This window comes from Anser cygnoides, chromosome 1 (genome assembly GCF_040182565.1).
Source record: "Anser cygnoides isolate HZ-2024a breed goose chromosome 1, Taihu_goose_T2T_genome, whole genome shotgun sequence".
Lineage (NCBI taxonomy): Eukaryota > Metazoa > Chordata > Aves > Anseriformes > Anatidae > Anser > Anser cygnoides.
This window is the reverse complement of record NC_089873.1, coordinates 54,951,129-54,974,486: the sequence shown is the minus strand read 5'-3', so window position 1 is coordinate 54,974,486 and position 23,358 is coordinate 54,951,129. Positions and strand designations below refer to the sequence as shown.

Genomic DNA, 23,358 nt, shown 5'->3' with positions numbered 1-23,358 from the left:
GGCTGTCTGTACGTGATGAAATCCACTAGAATCCTGACCATCCTTCCTTCCCCATGCAAAAAGTAGTAGCTCAAATGCTTCTTGAGCCCTGAGCAAATGAGTCTTCCTCCGTTTCTGCCTGCATGAGATTAATCGGTGGCTCCGAAGAGATCTTCCCTGCTACCAAGAGGTCTTATAATCGTTCCCAGGAGCTGGCCTGAGGGCTTTGCCCACACAGCCCCACCCTGAGCTCCCAGCAGCAGATCAGCCACAGGGAAGCTTCTGGTAGGTTTGCCTTGGGAAGGTGACACAGAAAGCTATGCTCGTGAACCTGGGTTTGACTTTGCTGCCAACCATTGCAGAAGACGAGCCGGGACAGCGAGTGAGTCATGGGGTTTGCAAGCATTCAGATTTGAGCAGTAAAGAAGAAACAGCTTGGCCCACCCAGCTTCACTGCTCTTTGTTCCAGCAACTGCTGTAGGCAAAGTCATGGGAACGGCTGCTGCTGGTCCGTCTTCCCTCGCAGCTCTTCCTGCCGGTACTCTCATCCCATTGTCACCGTCCAGCCCCGCTCCACAGCTCTCTGCAGGAGCTTTGCTAGGGACTCCCTGCAGCTGATCAGGGGTGATGCAAGGGCGAGGAGGAGACTGTGGCTGAGGAGAGCCAAGGAATAAGGCTGCGTGTGCTTGTGTGCACACGTGCACTTGCGTGTGAGGGACAAATTACACCCCTCTGCGTGCAGCCCTGGATCCAAGAAACCTCCCATGTAGCTTCCCACTCCTTGGCACATAACATCTTCCCCACGTTTTTCTCACCATCATCCTCCTTCTTCCTTGCACTGAGATTTTCAGTAACCTTTATTATTATTGATCCCAGTTTTATACTGTCTTTCAGCTGTTTTCCTACTCCAGCTTTCTTACTTAGAGTGCTCCCTTCCTGAATTATTTTCACTTTGTCCTCAGGTTCTGCCATGATTGACTCTGGCCTCTTTGCAAGTGGCAGTTAGCAGTCCTGTTACACACTCAGGTTGGTTGGTTTTAAATAAAAATGTAAGCGTTATGCTTTCCCCATCAAACACAAGTTTTGGAAACGCTGGGGAGGAAAGGAAGTCTGTGAAGGGGGAATAATGCAGCCACCATCCAAACCGTGTAGAGTTTAAACAGTCAAACCATAGCTCTAACTCCCTGATCAAAACTGATGGCAACTGTTGTGTTTGTTTTCTTCTTTTTCTCTTGGGCTGCCTGGGATTTTCCATATCAGAAAAGGAAACTGGATTTCCCCCCCCGGCCCAGATTTTCTGCCCTTCAGTCTGCCCGCTCTGGTCTCCATCCGCCAGTCACTCTTCACCCCATTTGCCAGACCCCACTCCTTGTTTTCTCACATGTTCTTCTCGCAGAGCATTCTTCCTGCTCGCTGCCTGTGTCCTGCTCACCAGACCAAAGAAGTGCAGCTGCTTTGCCTGTGGGACTGCTTTCAGCCCCGCTGACAAGTGCGGACAGTGGCATGCCTTTTTACTAAGGACAGCCTCACGAAGGAGAAATGGCAGCCATTCTGCTTGCTTTGATCTCATTAGTAATAAAGCACAAAGGGAGCCCTTTTGAATATGAGGGGAAAAGCTTGAGCTGAAACAGAAAATAGCGTACCCAATTAATTAGAACCACAGCAAAGCCGTAGAAACCAACCATATTAAATTACTATAGAGCCAAAACTTCCAGCAAAAAATAATAATTAAAAAAAACAAAAACAAAAAAAACAAACAAAAAACAACCACGTGTTTCTGCTGTCCTAGTAAGAGCTTGAAATCGAAAGATAGATAGGAGCTTTCCCCAGCGTCAGTATTGGTCCTACATATGTGGTGTTACCAGATGGGCACAGCTTCCTTATTCCCCTCGTGCATGGGTACACACGTACCCACGGTTCTTGTGCAATAGGGAAGGAGCTGGCAGGTTTGTGCCCCAGCCCTTTTCTTTCTTCCAAGCCTGATTCTTCTGTTGTGATGGGGCTGGGTGACATAAATTTGTACGTAAATGAACATTGCACATGGAAGTGTGGCTACCCTGGGAGCAATGAAAACTCCAGTGTACACTTCAACCTTGGCAAACGGAAGGAGAGAGTGCCCGTAGCAGTTACCCTGTGTCTCGATGTAAAATTCTAACGCTGTCCTCATGATGAAGGTGGAGCTGAGACAATAAAATACGGTAATTGCTTTTACATACCTATGCTTTAGTTTTTATTTAGGTTCAGTGAAAGGTGACTCAAAACTGTTTTGCGCAGGCTTCTACTGGTGTTGAGTATCGTGCCTCTGACCAAGTTGGTGGAATGGGGAGGTTAAAAGGTAAATAAAACCTCGCCTGTAGAGCTGCTTGACCTCTAGCCTCAGCATAACTGCTCCAGTCCTAGCCAATAATTCATATGTGCACACTGGTTTGTTTTCAGCACTGAAAGCACAAAGCAGGCATCTTCCTCTGCCAACACAGTAAAAAAGTGGGTAAAAAAGGGGGGGGGGTGTAAAATAATACAATATCATTCAAAACATTTTCCTAATTGCCTTTTTTCCATTAAAAAAAATCCCACATGTTAACATTGTTTTGCCAAAAATTGCAATATTTAAAATAGCTTCAAATAATGTTAATGAAGCATTGTTTTAATTTTGCCTCCAGGAAAAAACAAAACAAAATACTATTATAAATTGTTCTCCATTTAAGAACAACTGCCATCATATTGGTAACATTTTCCCTTTAGCTGTGGGCTGATGACCTTCTCTTCTCCCTTTTTCCTTCCAACAGTGTTATGTGAGCATAACAGCACAAGTCAAAACTTCTGCTAAGCATTTTGCCCAAGACATACATAAACTGCTTGTTACTATTGCAACTGTGTTTTTTTCGTGGGTATGGCACGTAAAAATAAGTCACGTCAAAATAAGCTTATTATGTTGGGAACAGTTACAGATGTAGACATGTCTGACTGAGACTTGACGCTCAGATCTTGAATGCTAGCAGTCATTAAAGATATGTTTTTAATCTATTTTTGCAAAGCAGGAATGTTAGCGTTAATCACCTGACCAATGTACAAATTTGAAAATTATATTTGACGTTATCTCCCTAATTTCCTCCTATTTCATTTAATTCTAGTATTCATTACTTCTCTTCTTCCTTACATTGCTCCTTTATGTTTGTTCTTTGATTTTATACCTGACCTAGAAAGAAAAAAAAAATAATTGGGTTGAAATCTTCTCTGTTTTAAATACAAATCCTTTTTTCCTATCCCCATTTTTATAGCTCCCAGGCATATGAAGTCTTACTTCCTCCCTCTCTTGCTTGCTCCCTGAAAATCTATGTGAAGGATGCACAAGAATGGTTGAGAAATACTCTCGCCATCCAGTTGAAGTAAAAGGAAATGCTGAATCCTTATCAAATATCTCTTCTGAAAGTAATTATTAGGATAAATACTTTTAAATAAGGATAATCAGTATTTTAAACAGTATCCAAATGTTTCCAAATATTTGTTTTATCCCTTTGGTACTTTGATGTCATATGCCTGCTGAATCTTCACTAAAGACTTCTAGGAAAAGGATAGAGAAAAATGCAGCTTCCAAGGAAAAAAATAAGCAAGAGAATAACCTAATCAGCCTGTCTTCATATGTAACAAGAGAACATAAATTCTTTTATTACTTTTTCATGAATCATCTTTTTAACAACAGCCATCTTCTTTTCCAGTGCTGGCTGCATTTCAGTCATGGCTAAAGTACAGCATTATATCATATGTTAAATGCTGCATTTCATTCAAAAACACTTAAATGTAACGTACAATAAAGAGCAGCAGCATATGCTTTACTGTGGCTTCCCTAAAGGCAACCTGCCTCTACTCGCAACACAGGTAACTGAACAGATACTTGCTGTGACCACTAAATACCTGCTGCTTAAAAGACCTGAAGCAGAAAAAAAAAACACAGTTAGCAAAGAGTATTTTTCAGTATCAATAGCTTTTAGAGACTGACTAGCCAGAGTTCATTCTGGTGCATTAATTTAAAAAAAGCTTGCAATCCTATAAAAAAGAGGTTGGAAATAATAAATCAGTGACAGATACAAAAAAAAAAAAAAAGACTTCCAACTCAAAATATCGAGGTTACTTTTAGTGTTTTGTCCCCTTTCGTGCACTCAGAATTGTCCCAAGCAGGCAGCACTCTTATTCTTGTTTGTTTGGAGAATCCCTTCATACAGCCTGTTCCCTATAGGGGATCTCTGTCAGATGCAGTATTATTTGTCTCTGATATCACAAGTAAATTTAATTTAAAAAAAAAAAGGCCTTTTCACAGCATAAGGAGGAGAGGTCCTAATAGTCAAAATGTTGTGGAATTGACCCCAACATCTGCCTCGGGGCACACTCACTATGAGGTTTTACACCTTATGAGGTTTGCAGGTAGGGTCCCAGCCTGCTTCTGCAGAAGGCAAAGGGAGCGTGTCCACGTACTGCAGTAAGCACATTCCCCTGTGCTTCCATGGTCTTTCACATCACTCACCCCCCACAGAGGAAAGCTCTTCCAGAAGTCCTCACCCCAAAGCAGCCCAAAGCTGGCAATGCACCACAGCGGTAGTGTAATACTGACATCCAGTGGATGAAAAAATGCAGTTTCACTAGCCAACTCAGTCCCATTTTTGGACAGAAGCCGTGATTGGGTAGATGTGAAAAAAATAGCAAGAACTATTTTGTTGATATGTGTTAGGACTTTACGAGAGCCAGAAGCTAGCCCAGGAGCTGCGATTCCCCAAAATCCACAGGTGAACCTAGGTGGTCATCCGCTATATTCTCAGAAAAACCAACGAAATCTGCTTGCTTTCTACAGTTCACGTTTGTTCTGTAATGTGAAACAACAGGGACAATGCAATGTGGTATCTTTTCCTCCACTGAAATGAAAGTTTCTGGTTTCCCTAGGTTTGCGCAAAATAAATCACATCGCTTCACGTTGCTTTCCACGTCCTGCCATGCACGCTACAAAGCCCTGAGCAAAACATGTGATGGAAAAAAAAAAACTGCAAAAGAAAACCTATATGAGGAAAGGGCATCTAAACAGTAAAATGATATTTCACTTATGGCAAAAACAAGGTCAGTATCTTGGACATCTCCTCCTCTCCAACACCTGCAACCTGTAGCCTTGGTGTTTTAGTGGCTTCTGCACACACCAAAAAAATGAATGTGGGAACACAGGATACGGACAGTTCCTGCTCTGAGAATAAACACTGAGGAACAGACAAGATCTGCACCCCCAATTTATACCATTATTTCATATTGATTTATATAGTGACTTTTGCATTCCTTAAAGCACCACAGTTATATAGCATAGTTATATATACAGTATAAACATACAGAAGAAGCCAGTATAAAGGCTTCTTTGTATAAAAGGGTCTCTTTTCCCCATCCATCAATGTAAAAAACCAACTGCTGTTACTGACTGGGGAAGCCATCAAAAGATTCATCGCTGTTTACTGACTCACGTGGCCAGAGTTCACGTGGACCTGGTCTGCTCTCCGTGCCAGCAGCACACATTGCTTTGCTCGCTCGCAGCTGTCCCTCCTGCGAGGACTAACTGAGCTGTGAAGGGCTCTACGTGTTTTCCAAGGCAGGCTGTGTTTTCCACTCAACATCCGTAGAGCAGTTCGGTAACATGACGGGCTCACCACTTCTCTCTAGTTGGCGGTTCAGCACCAAAACTGTATTTTCGGCTGCTCCGATATTCTGTTGATCAGGTTGTTGAACGGGATTCTCAGAGGGGACCAAGTGAAAACACTGCACTGGCACGCAGCCCTGGGTGAGGTCAGGACGTGACAGCCATTAAGGTAACAGCAGTCTGCAGAACTACCGGAGACCGAGACATGCAGATTGGCACGGACGTTGGTCCAGGGAAGGATGCCCCTCGTTTGTGTAAGGGCTGCACAGCTGGAGAAGGGCCTGAACACAAGTACTGTGAGGAGCGGCTGAGGGAACTGGGGGTGTTTAGTCTGGAGAAGGGGAGGCTCAGGGGAGACCTCATTGTTCTCTGCAACCACCTGAAAGGAAGCTGTGGGGAGCTGGGATCGGCCTCTTCTCACAGATAACTAGTGATAGGACTAGAGGGAACTGCCTCAAGTTGCGCCAGGGGAGGTTCAGGTTGGAAATGAGGAGACATTTCTGCTCAGAAGGAGCAGTCAGGCATTGGCACGGTTGCCCAGGGAGGTGGTGGAGTCACCGTCCCTGGGGGTGTTTGAGGAAAGGTTGGGCGTGGTGCTTGGGGACATCGTTTAGTGGGTGACATTAGTGGCAGGGGGACAGCGGGACCAGGTGATCTTGGAGGGCTTTTCCAACCCTGACGGCTCTGTGAGTCTCTTTATTCGGTGACCGCAGCCCCCGGGAGGCGCCGCCATGTCGCGCCCTCACTGGGCGCCTCGCGCTCCCCTACCCCGCCCACCCCCAACGGCCACCACCGACGCCTCGCGGCCCCGTCACGTGCGCGACCGCCCGGGCCACGTGGGGCCCCGCCCGCCGCCCGCGCACCCTCACGCGGCCCGGCCCCGCCCGCTGCGCGGCAGGGAGCGGATTGACAGCTGGATCGGCCAATCAGCGGGCGGCTAGGCGGTCTCCCCGCCCCCCTCCCGCACGCGGCTGCTGTGTCATCCGGCGGGTGACAGCGGGGGCGGTCGCCAGTTGGCTGCGGGGGCGTAGACCTTCCACCAATAGCGTGGCGAGCCGCACGATTGACACTTTCCCCGACCAATAGCTGCGCCCGGGCGGGCGTGGCCGCGCAGGGAGGGGTGGGGCATAGGGTAAACGTCGTTTGTGGTCCGCGCAGTGTGGCGTTGTTGCCGCGGTCGCGCTCGTTATCGCATGTGCCCGTCACGGCCACCCCCTCCGACCGCGGGCGAGGGGAGGGGGCAGGTTGGCGCGGCCTCTCCCCCCCGCCTCGGCTGGGGCTGGCCCCAGCACCGCCACCGCGGGCCGCAGCTCGGTGGGCGGGCCTCCGCACCGCTGCGGCGTGACGGGCACCTCCCTCGGCCAATGGCGTGCCAGGGCGCAGGCCGCGAGCCAATCGGAAGCGCGGGAGGGCGGGGCAAGCAGGGGCGGGCGGGCGGGAGCCCCGTTTAAGGGGCCGATCTCGCGGCCAACTGGCGGGGTGCGAGGGGGGCGGGAGCCCGCAATGTCAATATGTGACAGGCACCGAGGGCAGCCAATCAGGGAGGTGGTAGTGATGAGGTTAGCCAATGAGAGGAGGTGGGGGGCGGGCGTTCCTCTTGATGGACGTGTGCCGCGGCTAATGGGCGGGGAGATCCTCGGGGCTCTCCCCAATGGACAGCGTGCGATTGCGGAAAGGGGAGCGGAGGGGGAAGACGGGCAGGCGGGGCGGCCAATCAGCGCGGGGGTCGGCGGGGCGCCGTCCAATGGGCGGCGCGAGGGGCGGTGCGGGGGCGTGTCCCGGTGTGTTTGGGTTCGTGCTCCTCGGGGGAGGGAGACGGCGGCGAGGAAAGTTTTTTTTTTTCTTTTTTTTTCCCTTTTTTTTTTCCGTGTCCCGGCGGCGGGGGGGAGGGGGCGGCCCGCTCTCCGCAGCTCGCTCTCCTCTTTCTCTTCTCCCCCTCCGCGTCCCCCCCCCCCCCCCCTCACGGCTTGGCGGCGCTCCCCGGGCGGAGCCGCCTCCCCCCCCCCCCCCCCGAGGCCCCGCGGAGAAGGGGGGGCTCCGCGCAGCTCCGCGCCTCAGCGGTGAGTGCGGGACGGGACCCGGCCCCCCCCCTCCCCCACCCCTTCTCCTCCCCTCAGGGCCCTTCCCGCCCGTGAGGGGCCGTTGGCGCCAACGGCGCGCGCGCCCCTTCCTCCCCCCTCCCCCCCCACCTCCCCTCAGGGCCCCTCAGAGGGAGGCGGGGAGCGGGGGGGGGGGGGGGGCGGCCCGATCCCTTCGCAGCGCCCGGCCCGGGGCAGAACCGCCTCGGCTGCGCCCCGCCGCGGCCAGCGGTGCCCCCCCGCCTGCCTCCTCCCCCCCCCTTCCTTCTCCTCCCCCCCGGGGCTTGCGGGAGCTCCCGAGGCCGAGCGGGGCGTGCAGAGGGCTCCGTGAGCCCCCGGCGGGCTCCTTGGGGCCGGGGGGAAGCGAGGGTCTGGGGGACGTGGGGCCGGCGGTGGCTGTGCGGGACGTGATGCTGCTGCTTGGGGGGTGGGAGGAGGGGCTGCGCTCAGAGGTGTGTCCCAGGCGCGCAGGGAGGTTGAAAAATTAAAAAAAAAAAACTTCTTCGAGCTGTCGGTGGCAAAACAAGCGAATGGTTGTGTCTGGGGACGCCTCGCCGGCCGTGGGTAACGCCGCTTGCAGCCCTGGTATCTTGCGAGGCGAAATCTGCTTTATGAAAAGGCGTGTAGGAGTTGCTGCTGCTGCGGGATGTAGCGGGAAGTTTTGGGATAAAACCCAGCTCCAGCAAAGTGTTTTCTTAGCTAGAGTAGATAAGGCTAATGCTGTAAGCCGTAGTTCGTTTTTTCCCGTGTTTTTTTTCCATGTTAGACTAACCTTTATATTTGTTTTGATAACCCTTCAGAGAGCCTGCAGGGCACCTTTACAGTTAACTTGTTTCGTACTTTTCTTTTACACTCCATCATTATTATTATTTTAACCACGACTTGTTAGGTTTCAGTGTTTCATCCTCCGTAAAACCCGTGAATCTTAGTGAGAAGTAGCAGGTAGACCTTTGCAGTTTGTATAGCTCCATATTTAAAAGACACATTTTTCACTCGTTTCCTGTAACACTGCTAGTCAGATGAATCGGAGTTTAGTTTTCTGGTACAAGTGTAGTATGTGTAACAGCTTTGATTCTCAGAGTCTTTAAACACTTAAACAAATTCAAACAGCTTTGTATAAAGCTCGTCTATACCGGAGTTGCTCAGCAATTTCACCTCTCTTGTCGTGGCTGTAGTGGCTCAGGTTCCTTGGAGCATGCATGCTGTTGAGAAGCTAAGTCAATGTCCTGATCTGCTGCAGCATCTGAGGTCTTGAACTTAACGGTTAGGTCAAGGTTTCTGTACGTGATCCATGATTATCGGTGGGGCTGCCATGTAGATGTACCTCGGGAGTGCTTTAAGGTGACTTTTCACGTGCTCGCAGCTAACTCAGTTATGGGTAAAGTTAGCCAATTCTGCAGTGAAGAAATAAATCGCCTCACAAAAAGCTGAGGCTGCAGAAGGGAGCGTGGGACCCTGTGCGGAAGCAAGCGCGTGTTAGCTTTTCTGCTCTGAAGTTCTGGTGGCAGCAAGGTGCAAGCAGATCTTATGCTGTAGAAACTAGGTGAGGTTGGTGTCATACCTTGTACTGTCATCTGGGCTAGCTATATTGCACGTGGAATTGTATACTGACAGTGTTTACGTAAAACTGTGTGTATATAACCAACTAGCGCAGAATTGCTAATTGGTAAGATTCTAACATGCATGCTTCTCTTGTCAACTTGATCTTGAAGGTTTGTTTCCTTATAATGCTGTTATCAGGCTGCTTACTAAAGGGACTCTCTTCATTCCGGTAGTGTGGAAGTACTGGAAAAAACTGTAACTATAGTTTACAAAACTGCCAGCATCTCCTGGTTAGATGGGCATATGAATTGATGTGTTACTGCAGCTTTTGTGTAGCTGCAAATTAAGCTGAAAATCTGAGCCTTCATCTTAAAAAAATAAGGTTTTACTAGCTCAAATGTTAGGAAAGAAGAATCTTTAAAGCATGAATCAAAAAAGCGTCGTCTGCCAGAGATTATGAGACTGAATATTCCAATAAAACACTTGAGTTAGAATGCGTGTCGTGGCTTCGCTTGGTGATGAGTGTTTGATCATTAAAACTTGATAGAGTATAGAGCTGATTCACGTTGCGGGATAACTTGACGAGGAGGGATCTTCAGGAGAGAATTTTGCAGAGTTACAAAATACTATACTGTGCCTTAGATTTGCCTTCTCTTACAGGTACTAGAAAATAGAAATAAATTGTTTTGTAGAAATAATGCATAACACGTATCATATATAGAGATAGCTGCATCCAGAACGATGGAATGAATTAGAGTACTGCTGTTGAAAAAGTCATTTGAAAATAAGTTCAAATGGGTTTTCTTCTCCTGGCTTTTGATTTTATTTTTTCAGCAAGACTTGTGTGTTTCTGCTTACAGAAAAGATTGGATTTACAATTAGGCTTTATGAACTGAAGAGCATAGAAAAAGTATTTGGAGCTTAGTTATTGATTTGAAAAAGTTTATTAATAGTTATTAATACCTAATGGTTCAGTTACTTTATACACTATTTTCTGCAGAGTGCTTGGATGCAAAATCTCTTGTCCTAGTCACTTACTGCCATTATCTTTCTTAATTTCCCTCAGAATGTCTTCTTACGCATAGATACTGTCTAGCTTGTGCATTAGGAACGATCAACGGTCATTCTCCAGCTTATTTGCAGTGATGTTCCTCAGTAATTGCTCTAATGCTGTGTTAGGTTCACAAATTCTGTCTGTCGCAAAGATTTACAAATTCTGCAGTACTTCTACGTAGAATTACATCTTGCAGTTACCAAAATTACTATTAGTTGTTATTTTTTCACTCAGCCTTTTTTTTACGTGTAAGTTTGGGATCAGTAAATCTGTCACTGTGAAGAGCTGGCATTTTGTGTCTTCATATGCTAAATTAAGTGCATTTAGTGCATAGATAAAAGAGGAAATACCTGATACTAGGAAATATTTACCTTGATTTTTGTTTAACGTAAAAACTTTGTTACCTCAGTGCTTGTAATACTTGCTTGAATTATCTTTGGAAATGCTTTTAATTATCTTCGTGTTGTTTTTTTGTTGTTGTTTGTTTTTAGTGCAACATTTTACAAGTATTATGTCTATCTTGGGGAAAGAATAGGAAGAAGATGTCAGTCTTGTGTTCTGTTAGTGAGAACTTAACCACAGATATGTGGAGCAATTAGTGGCATATATTTCTAACTGTTCAAGCAGATGTGGTAGAACAAGATTTCTGGATTCTTGCTGATAATCTTGCTTAGCTTAACGTTTACTGTCTTTTCTCCCTTTTCAAATAAAATATGTACAATAAATTTGTTTGTTCTTTCAGATCATAGTGTGTGGAATAGGGACTGAAGAATCACTCCTAATTTCTTGTTAATGCAAAGTAAACTTTCTGCTACCGTCTGCTTGTAAAAATAAGGGCGCTGTTTGGTCCTTGAGCCAGCTGTCACTGTCAGACAAGGAGCTGCCAGTTGGTATTTCTGCTTGAGTTGACCAGGGTAATAGTAATCAGGGTATTCTGGTTCCTCTTCCCTGTCACTTTCAGCGGACAGTAAAACTCTTAGGTTTCCTCAGATTGCTTTGCTTTACTCTTCATGAGTTCTTTGCTTCGCACAAAATAGCGAAAGCTTCTACTTGCTTACTTCTTTGAAGAAAAAGTATGTTTTACTATAAAGAGTTGACATTTCTTTTACTCCTATGGAGCAGTAGGCAATAAGTATATTGAATAAATTTTCCCTTGCCCTTCAGGTAGCGGTAAGAAGGAGAGGGTGTTTTTGCACTTACGGTTTGCATGTTGTAGGGGAACGTTCTGAGGTTTTCAAGTTTTCATCAGTGTAAGGACTGTGGTTGGAGTTTAGATGTTCTCCGTGTTTACCATGTAGTGAGCTATGGAGATGACCTTTTCCAGTTTCAGCTAGGCAGTACGGATTGCGTTTCTGGGCCTTGCCAGCTTCTGAAATCAGATATCTTCCGTCTATTTCCTGATTTAATGCGTGTGGATTAGAAAAAAGTACAACGGTTCCATGAAAAATCCAAAAAGAAAAATATTTCATCTGGGACTGTCAGCATTTAATTAAAAATATATATGTTTAAAAGGCTATATACGTCTAAAAGTAGCTCTTAGTTTAGCTTTCGTGTTTTCTGAGAACACTGTTTGACGAGAGAAATGGGAGGTATGGTAAGGCAGTGTTCATGCTGCATGCTGTAGGGCACTGGTCAAAATAAATGGGTAAAGTATAAACTCATAGTCAACGTATTTTGACCCTCTAGGCAGAACATTGAAGGCTGAAAAGCTAATTAGCGGATGAAAGGATAAGAAGCAAAGTTGCAAAACAAAGGGTTGATAATTTAAAATAGCCTGTCAGAGGATTAGGCAAAAGGCGATACAATAATATTGTTTTGCATGAGGAGAAACCCTTTAAACTGTTAAATGAGTGGCAAAAGAAATAACCCAGTATATGTTTTTACTTGCATTTAATTTCTAAAATGTCATCTTAGTTCTTGACAGTGCAATGAAAAATACCATCAGGAAAAACTACCTGACAGCATTTTTTTCAGTCAGCTTCAGTTTTTTGGCAGCAAGACCATCCTGCTGTAGGAGAAATGGCTTCTTTTGTGCTGTTGGATTTGGTAGCGGTCTACAAAGAACATCGTTTTTGCATCCACTGATAACTTCTGTGAGTTTTGAGGTTTTCAGATTCTTTTATGCTGGTTGAAAATGGTTTTTCCTGTTTCTCTCATCGTCTTGTATCCTGGCATAGTATTTTTGTCCTATTCAAGTCTCTCTTTTCGTACAGGAAACATTGATTGTGCCTTGCTGTTTGTTGCTGCGTTTGTCACGTAGCAGAAATAGACAGGTTTCACAAGTGAAATTATACGTACGATTTCTAAATCAAGAAGCTGAATGTTTTGCAAAGTCCTATGCCAGCATTCTTGTTTTAAGACTGGTTTATGAAGTCTGTGCGTTACCAGAACAGACAATCCCCGGGATGCTCTACAGCAGTCCTCACCGACCTCCCTGGCCCTGTGACCTCTGCAAAAGCCTGGTGGCTCTTGTGCGTTCATGGTAGGAATTGGGTTCACCTTGAGGAGAGGGACGTAACCCTCCTGAGGCCCGCCGCCCACTGTGCGTGCAACGTGCTCTGGCCCTGGGCGATCCACCAGTGTTAGCAGCAGTCCGTCTTCGCTTGCTGCTGCTTGCAGCTGAGAGACGTAAATTACCCAGCAACCCTGTGTCAGCACGCACTGCTCACACGCTTAGGAGCTCTGTGCGGCTGAGGAGACACGGGCCATCCAGCTCTTTGCTGTTTGCTTGAAAACCTTTTACTTTTTTTTTTTTAAAGATCCTTAAAAATAATCTGATTTACTTTTTCTGGAGATAATTAAAATGCCACAGAGTACATTTCATTTTCTTGCTGCAGCTGACAGTAGAATCTGCTTTTTCACACAGCAGTACCATAACTTAGAAGTTTTTCCAGAAGTTAGGTTATGTGGGAGATTGAGTCACCTATGCATTCATTTCCTTTACGAGGAACACGCTCCTAATACGAGGACACGCTATGTCAAACGTCACAGGTTTCTGTTGTTTGCAGTGTCTTAAAATACTGTAAGTTAATGTTAGTACATGCAAAAGCTAGCTTGAGAACTGGTGTCTTTAATACAAACTTAGGGTATAAAGTAGTTGATAAATTTTTGTTTCTGAGATAGAGGAATGTTGTGTGTCCGTTTGCCCCAGTTTCTTACAGGTAAAGACACACAATTCACTCCAAATTGTGATCCATCCATAACTTGAGGCAGCTGAAAATTACTTTAAGAAAGTAAGCCCATAGACTTGCATGAAACGGTTGCTTTAGGACATTATCAGCTACTTTACAGACTTGAGTACCTCTTTTTGAGACCCTCTCTAGGATTATTCAGCATTGAGGTTTTTCTGGGATGTGTGTGTGATTATAACGGTATTGTTACACTGCTCTGAACGTAGCAGTTTAACTGCGGTTAGAAGATGGAAAATTCTGAAATTTGTATTAGGGTTTCTTGTTTCATTTTTTAAGCTGAACTTAAGCTGCTCCTAAGAAAGAAGCTAAATAGAGAGAACTTTTGCACAAATGTGTGTCCACACAGGAAGTTTTACAGTCATTGTAATTCAAATTCACATTCTTTCTGTGTGTAATCGGGGTCTCAGAAGAACTTTGTTTTCTAACTAGTTTTCTATCTTTTTATGTTAAATGGCTAAGGTTCTGCTTTAGGAGATTTTTATTGCATTGTACTAGATGTGAACACTTGAAATTAAAAGCATAGATGAGTCTTTTGGTGAGGAGAATAAGAATGAAAGGGAATCAAGCCACGGCACTAGCTTATCCATTTGTCACAGACCATTTTTCATTTCTGAAAACTTTCTTAGATTAGAATTTTTTCAAGATGAATGCTGTCTTTGTATTAGTATTGCACCACCCATCAGATGAAGCATCTTTATTGTAGTGGTTTAAAATAAGCACAGTTGCTGTTACCTGCAATAACAATACCAGAAGTTATACGCTCTGTGTTTCCTGAGCACTTAAAACCAAAGTGGGATACTGAAATGTATCTTGAGGTGTTGGGGTTTCTTTTGGTGGGGTTGTTTTGCTTTTATACAGCCGTGGTTTTTTGCTTGGATGAATGTTTGGCTGCTTTGGGAGCTGTTCATCTGCTTTATGTGGCTGGTGTGACAGCATGAAGAACACATACAGATTTTAGTTACTTTGTCAGAGGTTTTATTATATTTAGTAAAAGGTTAGAAGAATGGTACTTAGATTTCTGATGACACTCACTTTGCTGAGTGAGACTTGAAAGGAGAAAAGCATTCTTTACTGCACAGCTCAGCTTTTTCACTTGCTTTTAAAACTATGTAGTTCGAGTAAATTAACATTCCATAACCTTCTTTGTTCAACCTTTTTAACTTTTGGAGTACCCAGAGAAACAAGCCAAAGTGACCAAATAACCTTCTCTCTTGTCGGGAGTAACTCCTTTGGTTCTTTAATAACCAAAGGCCAGACTTCTTTCTTTTCCCCATCCTTGGCAATTCACGTATTGCAGAAAATACGTTCAAGTGGAGAGAGTCTTACTTGGATGAAAAAGGTAACTTAGCGCATGGAGAAACGTCTTAAACAAAAGGTGCAAGTCCCATTGTATCAAATACTTTTGGCTAATAAACAATGGAAAATGCTCCTGACTGCATAAGGTAACGGTGGCCTTGGGACAAAAATACAATGACATACTTGGCCTGTTCTGTCACAGGTCTAACCCTATGCTTACCCAGTGCTGGGGAGTGTTACTTGTACCAGTTTGGGTAATGAGGCAAACTGGTAGTGTCTTGTGCATGAACACTGTATGTCAGCTTGACTTGCCCCTGCCTCATCTGTGTGAAGGGGACTAGCTGTGTAAACTAAACTTTATTTCTGTTTTAGTAAGCTTTAACTCAAAAAAAAAAAAACAAAAAAACAAACAGTTGGGAATTCATATTACTACATTTCCAGATTAAATAAATGATGAACACAGAATAGTATCTAAAAGTGAAAAACATTCAAGCCTAGAAGCAAATTTTTAAAGAGTTACGTTTTCAGGTACGATGGGGCAGCTCTACTGTGCAGATCAATTGTCATGTATTGGAAGCAGGTAGCCAAAAGTAGGCTTGAATCCTTCTGACTGTAATAATGAACACTGGCTACTTGTCTTTTAAATGCCACTTTTAGAGGAAATTAGATGCAAATGTTGAAGAACTACTTTGTGCCACCCCCAGAAGACTGAAGATTTAGTACTCTTGCGCATGCCTCAGGAGGACCAAAACTCTTTGTACAAATAGTTCCACATTCAGTAATTCTAACTGAGCACGTTTATTTGAGCTTGCATTGTGGAAGACTAGGATTGTATCACTAATAACGTTACATTCTTTTAAAACAAGTAATAAAAATAAAAATAAAAAATGAAGTTTTGCCTCATTTCTTTGAAGAAGTTTGAAATAACATTGTTAAATACGCAGCAGATTTTTTGAAAATTAGCTTCCTGTCCCTTTCTTAGGTGCCTAAATAGCTGAAAAGTACAATTCAGGCTGATGTCAAGCTGTAAATACTGATGAAGCTGAACTTGGCAACTGGTTACATTGCAAGTTGGTGTTTACAATTGTAGTTTAGAATTATTTGCTTTACAACTTAGTATTTCTTTTCTTCTTTGACATAGTAGTGTTAAGATCTGAAACTTTTCTGCATATATAATAATCATATTAGTAGGAAGTCAAATAAAATGCCTTTGTGTAAAACCAAAATCTCAGTTACTAATGATTTAGAAATGTGTTTAAGTATGGCACGTTCATTTGGAAAATATCAAGGTGTAAACAAGCAAAGACCTAAAATAAATGTAAAATAAGAGCAAATTGTGACTTAGTATTCATTCTCAACACATGCACATAGCCCGGCCCTCCTCCTGGCCCTGCCTCAGCCCGACGTGGTGATAAACGTCTGCCCAAAGCAGCGCTGCGGGGTGGAGTGTTAAGCTCTAGCGCCTTCTGTGCGCAACAGCATATGCAGAGATACGTTTTCTGTGTGTTTGTGTATCATGACCGCTGTTGGAGTTAGCACCAGCACTGTGTTAGTGTCAGATTCTTAGTGTGAAAATATATATATAAAAAAATAAATAGAGGAAACCGTAATACTCTCCTAATGGTATTACAGGAAGATGGTAAGAACTAAAGAGTTAGGTGCAGTATCTTCCAATCCCATGATGTGTTTGAATGATTTCAGTAGTTCTGTCTTTAAATAACCCCTGTAACTGCTGAAGTTCCCATTTCAATGTGCCAATGGATAGATAAGCCACCCTTCTTCCCAGGGCGCGTGCCTGCTTACTGCCTTATCAGTTTTAATTTTGTTTCTGCTGCTGTTTTTGATAAACATACTGGTGCGTAGGTCTTGATGGCTGTTACTTCTGGATGAAGAGGAAACCTTCGATCCTGAGTTGTCTGTCTCTCATGGTATAAATAACCTGATGGGATGATTCTGTTGGGATTATCAGCAGTAAAGAAGTTATTTATAGCTTTCAGGTTTAAAGTTGAGCTCTCGAGAAGTAGGTTTCTCATAATAACATTTCCTTTACGATGGACAAAAGGGTTTTTAAAGTCCCTGGTCTAGCATGCCACATCTCGTTCCCTTCACCTCCCTGGTCTGACATTGAATTCCTCTGTATTCTGAAGACTCATTTTGCAACTATCCTGAAATAAAGCCTTGCTGCTGCTGCACTGGTTTTGCTTCAACGGCGCTGCAGCTTTGGGAATGCTGGTGTAAATGGATTGCTGGCACTTGGAGCACGTTGATTGTATCCCCGTTTTTGCCACCAGAGCACCATTAAATTACATGATAGTTGTAATACTCATGGTAATGGCTGCTTGTGTGCCATTAGGATTCCGAGCATTGCTCCCATTATCAAGCAGAAAGCAGTATTAGCAGTGTAAAACAGCTGTCTTTTGTGCCTGTAAAGCATTAGTTTGCAATACCTAAGAGAACAGAAGATGAACAATTGAAAGGAATGAGTTTTTATAGTGATAGTTTGTTTCTGACTTTACTCAAAATTTTCTTTCATTGTGTTAGCTGAGTAAAACTTTGGTGTAGAGCAGAAAAAGCAGCCAGTATTCAAAGCTCATCTTTTATTTCCTAGGTGCCTCAGTCATCATTGAAATTTACAGTGCTCCTGACTATCAAGTGTGTGTTGCAAAGGGGATAGGGAAAAGGGAGTTTCCCTGCTACAGAGAGCTTACAAAGACAAGAAAGAAATAAACATGGGGTGGGATTCCAGAAGATGCTGAGATGCTGAAAGAGTGCTCCCAACAACTTCAGTTTTAATAGCTTTCCATAAGCGCTGTGTTAGAGTGTTGAAGGACTCAAAGAGGAAAAACTAGAAATAGTTTTGGGGTGGTTACACATGTGCACGTATATATGTTATGCATAAAATGCGTGTACATGTGCTTCAGCCACACTGAAGAGGCAGTGGGACAAAGCACAGAGGAGTTTGGAAGACTTAACCAGTGGGCAGCCTCAGGGTGCTTAGAGTTGGGATTTAACCTTGGTTACAATTGAGAAGTGATGTGTAGCATAAGATAAGTGCCGAGGCAGACTAGAAACAAATAACTCTCACGTTCACTGTAAAACTTCTTTATGGATTCTCAAGCAAAATCAGCATGAGCAGGAAAAAAGTGAACTTCTGTACTTCTTGTGCATTAGAAAGTGGCAAAAAGGTAAACAAAACATTTTAAAAAATGCACTTTTATTTTTTTTTCCCCTTAGTGGGAGGAGGAATATTTGACACCTTCACATAAACAACGTGTAATGTTTTGGGACACTGGGGAGGTGGCAGTACAATGTTCTGTCTTCAGTTCATTTTTCAAGGTTGTTTTCAGATTAGAGAGCTAGGAACGGTATTTCTAAATAGGAAGTCTGACCTAAGAACGTTTTTATGTAGTCCAGGTCTGCCTTTCTTTACCATCATCCTGCTTTTGAAATGGATGTGGATGATCTGGTATCCATGTGATGGAGTGAACAAAAGTTTTGTTTGTTTGTTTTTTAAATTACATAGGTGAGGTTTAAGAAATATTACTAGTTTCTCAGAAAAAGCCCAATAACTAGGATTTGAAAGAAGTATCCTTTTGCACTTGTTTCCCATCTTCTCCTTAACATTGATTCAAAAAGGAAGGCGTTCTTTAATTGGAAAAGAAAGGGTTTCCTGAGCAACTCATGTTTTGTAGTTGTCCGTTTACCAAAAAAAAAAAACAAAAAACAACAGCGTTCTGCTTTATGAAGTGGTTTTGCTAGTTTATGTTTGTACTATTGATATAAAAGGACTTAAGAGCTATGATTTGAGGCTTGTGTTTTGTACGTATAGGTTAGTGACAATTTTTGTATAGTTTTTCTAACGTTCCCTTAGTAGAGCAGTATATACATGATACTTATTCTAAGTTGCAGTTTGATATGCACAGCCACTTCCAACAAGATACCTATGTTAACTATGTGAACAGGTGAGCTATTTTCCACGCAGTATAGAAAACTTCAATACAAGTAAGTTAATAATGAACAAAATATGAAGTTGTACAGCCAACACTGAATTAAAAGTAATGGGCGTTCTGCAACGCGTCCTGTTCTGCTGTAGAGCACCGTGGTGATTCTGTGGAGCACCCAGCTGCCCTTGCTGAACGCTGTTCTTTGGGTTTCTTAACAAGAAGCAGAGGATTTCTGCCTTTTCCCTTTCTTCCTGGCTGCTTTGTTTAGAGTCATGTTTTTAGTTCTTTTTTCCTTGAAGTATGTCTTCTGGGTTTCCTTACACCTATGGCAGAGAGATGGTTCTAAACACCGTGAAACAGTGCAGTGGTGAACTGTCTCTCAGGCACCAGTGATCTCTCTCCTTCTCCCTTGCTGTTCCTCACTGATGACATTTCCCTGTTCAGTCTTGGAAAGTCCTATAAAGTGGAGAAAGGACTATCACAGCGAAACGTGGGTTGTCCTGAATAATTTTTACAGTAAATTATGACAGTATGCTGTAGGTGGGGGAGGAAAAATAAAGTATATTTTGTGTTGTTTTGAAGTTGTGGATGACTTCAGGCCAACTTGCCGATCACCTGCTTGGCTATGTGATGGTTTGGGGCATTTACGTCAGCTCGCTTTTGTGAGGTGATTTTAGACAGCTTGAGGCCTTTTGAGCAGAAAGTGTGCTTTTGGTTGCTTTATCAGAATCGTTGAAGTATGTAAATTGGAACCGAGTTTTAAACTAAAATTTAGTGCTGTCAGACATCTAGCCATTTAGCAATGGGATAGTTAAATTGCAGTGGCAGCAAAGCCCCCCTTTTTGTCTCCAAGTGTACTGTTGTTGCCAGTCAGAAATGGAGTGAATGCAAATCTTGCCCAGAAAACTCTTAGTTAATGCCAGAAGCTCAGAAAAATGCCTCAGTTTATGGCAGCTAGACCAATGATGGGAACAGTTTGTCACTACATAGTGCCACGCATTAATCACGAGTGGTCGCCAACAACATGACGCAGTGAATTCAGAAACGTGCCACCTGTTGGTTACCTTCACAATTAACTTTTTTTTTAATGGTGCCTAAGTAATAGCAACTGGAATTCAGATTTTCCTGTTGTTAACTTGGATGGATAGTGGTAAACCAACAGTTCTGGACCCTTTCGTAGTCCTGGAAGTCAGTTATATTTTGCGAAACCAAAATTGAAGGCTTTTCTAGCTGTGGTCAGCACAGGATAGTGGGTTCTGAATGATTTGAATGCATTGAGTGTTAGCCAGTTCAGTGATGCTCGTGTGTCATTATTCTTTCCAAATAGGATTACATACCCAACAATTGCTAATGGGATTCATTTTTATACGTAATTGCTACCCAGGAGTCCTCGTAGAATTACATAACCACTTTCCTTGAGTGCGCCTGTGTGCGTTATCTCAGTTCTTACACAAGAAACCAGTTTCACCCCTTCCCTTTGCTCAGTTGTGAATAGAAATTCCATTGTTAGAATTTCCCCCTGTTCTGTGGTATCTCACAGTCGGTAGGAACTTCTATCACACGTGTCACCGGCGTTCTCCGGATTTGGATGGGAGGTTGTGGGAAAAGTTTGAAGAAAACGTATTTCTGATTGTAACCTTGCTCCTTTCAGTTCTGTGCACCTGGAATACTGCGGTGTTCCTACAGAGGCAGCTTATGTGAGGTGACCAGAAAGGAGGTACTTGCTGTAAGTAATGAACTTGGCATGCAAACATGGGAAAAACGCAACACCCTAAACAAACACTTGAGAAAAAGGCTAGCCTGGGAGTCCTGACACTGTGCAGGATATTCGGCTGCTTCGTAGATTTCCTAACCCAGCTAAGCAAAGTGCTGCTCTAGGCTAGATTAGAACCAGAACTACGTACAGAACAGTTTGGGGGTTACACTGCGTGGATGCAGTTGTGGTCTGCCAGGGCAGGGCTTACTTTATGTAAGCCATCAGCAGGTAGGTTGAGTGATTTGTTTCTGTTATTGCCAGGTAATACATACCGAATCAGATTTTTCAGTGCACCTGGATATTGAATCACCAAGTGTTGTAGTTAAGGTGGTTAGTACTTGGTTAGGACCTGGCACAGTTTTTGGAGGGCAGGGGGAGTTGCCTTTCCCACTTTATTCTGTCAGCAGTGCCTAAATTGTAGGTGGGGTTTCTTGTTTGCTTTCATTTTTGGTTCCCCTCCCCTCTTGCTTCCCTTGAGCAGTTGGTGGCTACCTAATCAAACTGCGTCCGATTTCCTTTCAAAAATGTTTCCTATGCAGTCTGGGCAAGCACCTTGACACATCCTAAAACCCTGGCTGGTCAAAGTAGATAGGCAGTCTGAGGATTTGAGTTAGGAGGTGTATCCACGATATTTAAATATTGTTCTGACTATGGTGGATGCTGGGATTCTCTTCGCTGTAACATCTTTGCAGTCCTGTTCAGCTACATGTCATGTTCCATTACTCAGCCTGTTTTCAGTGGATTCTAGTCTTTTGAGCTACTTTGACTTTGCTAATTAACTTTGTTATTGCTCTAGAAACATAATCCTAAATTTATTAGAGTAATGGAAGGAGAATGATCAGTCTTTTTTTGTCTTCTATCTGTTAAATAGATACTCACTAGAGGCCTTTTTCTGTTAGTGGTAGGAATCCATACTCCTCATGAACAAGAGTCCGTGATGAGGCAGGACAGGTTATTGGCATAATCAGTGGCCGTTCTCTCTCTTTCCATGGAGACATAAGTGGTCCAAAAGCATGTGGTGGTTTGGCTGGAATTTTAAATGCTTTCGCTAGATAGTAATGCTGCGGTATTTCAACGTCCATCCTGTAGCAAACCCTTTCGGGAAAAAAAGCTGTTATTTGGACAGCTTCTGCAATGTTTCATATCCCCCAACTTCAGATGCTTTGCTGTCAGAAATGGCACAAACGTGAGTCTTGCGTTTTGGCTGATACCCTCATTGGATGGGGGTGGATGTCAGATACATTTCATAAAACTGCTCGGTCAACAGCAAGCAGCCTTTGGCTACACCTACAAGGTATTTTGTACTTGACTGCATGGATAAATAACAGGGTTTTACATGGCATTGCTGGATATTTCTGAGATGTTTCAGAGAGATGGGTGGTAATTTCCCATTCAGTCAAGGAATTCAGTTTTCCCTTCTTTTCTATAGCTCTTGGAAATGAATAGGGAAAGCTGAAAACTCAAAGACAACAGAGCAGGCTGCTCTCACCTCTGCGTATTATTTTCAGTGTATGTCAGTAGTATTTCCTTAATCTCCTACTGTCCAGTGAAGCCAGGTAAATGCAACTTGCTTTACTTACTTAGCAAACTGGGGTGAAAGCAGTGTTTGTTCACTGAAGGAAATGTTAAGAAGAGGTAAATGTTATGGGTTCTTACTTATTCCAGGGTATGCTGTCACTTACTGCAAACTTAATCAAGAGTTTGAGTTTTGTTAGACTTGTCTCCAGAGCCTTACTTTGTAACAATAATTTAAAATGCCTTGCCTGGTAAAAACATCCTCATTTTAGGTATGAGGCTGCTTTGGACATCATGATATTAAGGTGATAATGTACTTAATAGTTTTCCAGGTGAAAATGTACATTTCAGAGTGGTTAAGAAGACAGCATGTTGCACTTGTGTTTCGATACTGCTTTGCATGTACATTTCTGGATGGAAAGCCAACATTTCACTTCTGTACCTACAGATAGCTAACAGTTCAAAACAGTTAAAACAGTTCAAAACTGTTGGGAAAAGGATAAAATGATAATAATAAGGAAATTATAATGTGCTGCCAAAAATAACATTTTCAGCAGCTATAAAATTGTAGTGCTTAGTTTAAATGATAACATTTGTATTAGGAGGTATTTCCATTATATTACCATTATATTATGATGAGAAAGCATTAGCTTTTTGTTTCTTTTTTTTATTATTCTCTTCTCCCCTCTATTCCCCCAGTGGTTCCAGTGGCAAGGTTTCTGCAAACTGGTAACCACAGTAAATCCTTGGAAGAGGAATTTCCTGTTCAATACCAGTTTGATGTTTCCGTCATGCAGCAGTATGCGGGATGTATTGTTCATCAGACTTCAGTGTCAGGCTGTAGTATATAGTATTTATTCTGCTGGCTGATTAGCTTGCCATCAATCTTCATTAAACAGTCTGACCTCTTAAATGGTTTGTTGGGTCGCAGGATGAGCGTTTTTTTTCTCTCAGAACTGATTGTTGCTCTGAATTGTGTGGTGGTGTGTGAGTAGTAATTACGTGGAAGCAATAAACAGTATTATGGCGGTTTTGACATTTTCTCGGAGGGTAGCTATTTTTAAAATACATTTTCAGCAGTGGTGCGATTTCATTCTGTAGAAATCTAAATTTGCTAAAACCTAAGCCTAAATTTGATCCTAAGACTTAGCAAATACATGGGTGTTGCAGTATGTAAAATCCTTGCCTTCGAAGAAGAATTGCCTTGATTAGAGTGGCAGTTGAGGTGGAAGAATAGTGAGGAGAAAAGTACGTTTCCCTCTTACTCTAACCCTGGCCATAGCTCTTCCTCCTCTCCCCCGTCTCCCCAGTACTGCATACATTACTTTGGGGAAGAGG

At 43.5% G+C, this 23,358-nt stretch overlaps 1 protein-coding gene across 24 annotated transcripts in view; it reads left to right on the top strand.

Annotated features, from left to right (window-relative positions):
* Window positions 1-6,782: 6,782 nt before the first annotated feature.
* Window positions 6,783-23,358, top strand: part of TNRC6B (trinucleotide repeat containing adaptor 6B) — a 145,293-nt gene continuing 128,717 nt past the window's right edge. For 11 of the 24 annotated variants that reach the window (XM_066995932.1, XM_066995974.1, XM_066995960.1 and 8 more), the window contains exon 1: window positions 7,133-7,704. In XM_066995932.1, the coding sequence (XP_066852033.1) occupies window positions 7,148-7,704 (557 nt within the window). In that variant the 5' untranslated portion in view covers window positions 7,133-7,147. Of the gene's footprint in view, window positions 7,705-19,967; window positions 20,476-23,358 lie in introns of those variants that run through there. The other 13 variants (XM_066995996.1, XM_066995977.1, XM_066995992.1 and 10 more) reach the window with 9 other exon arrangements.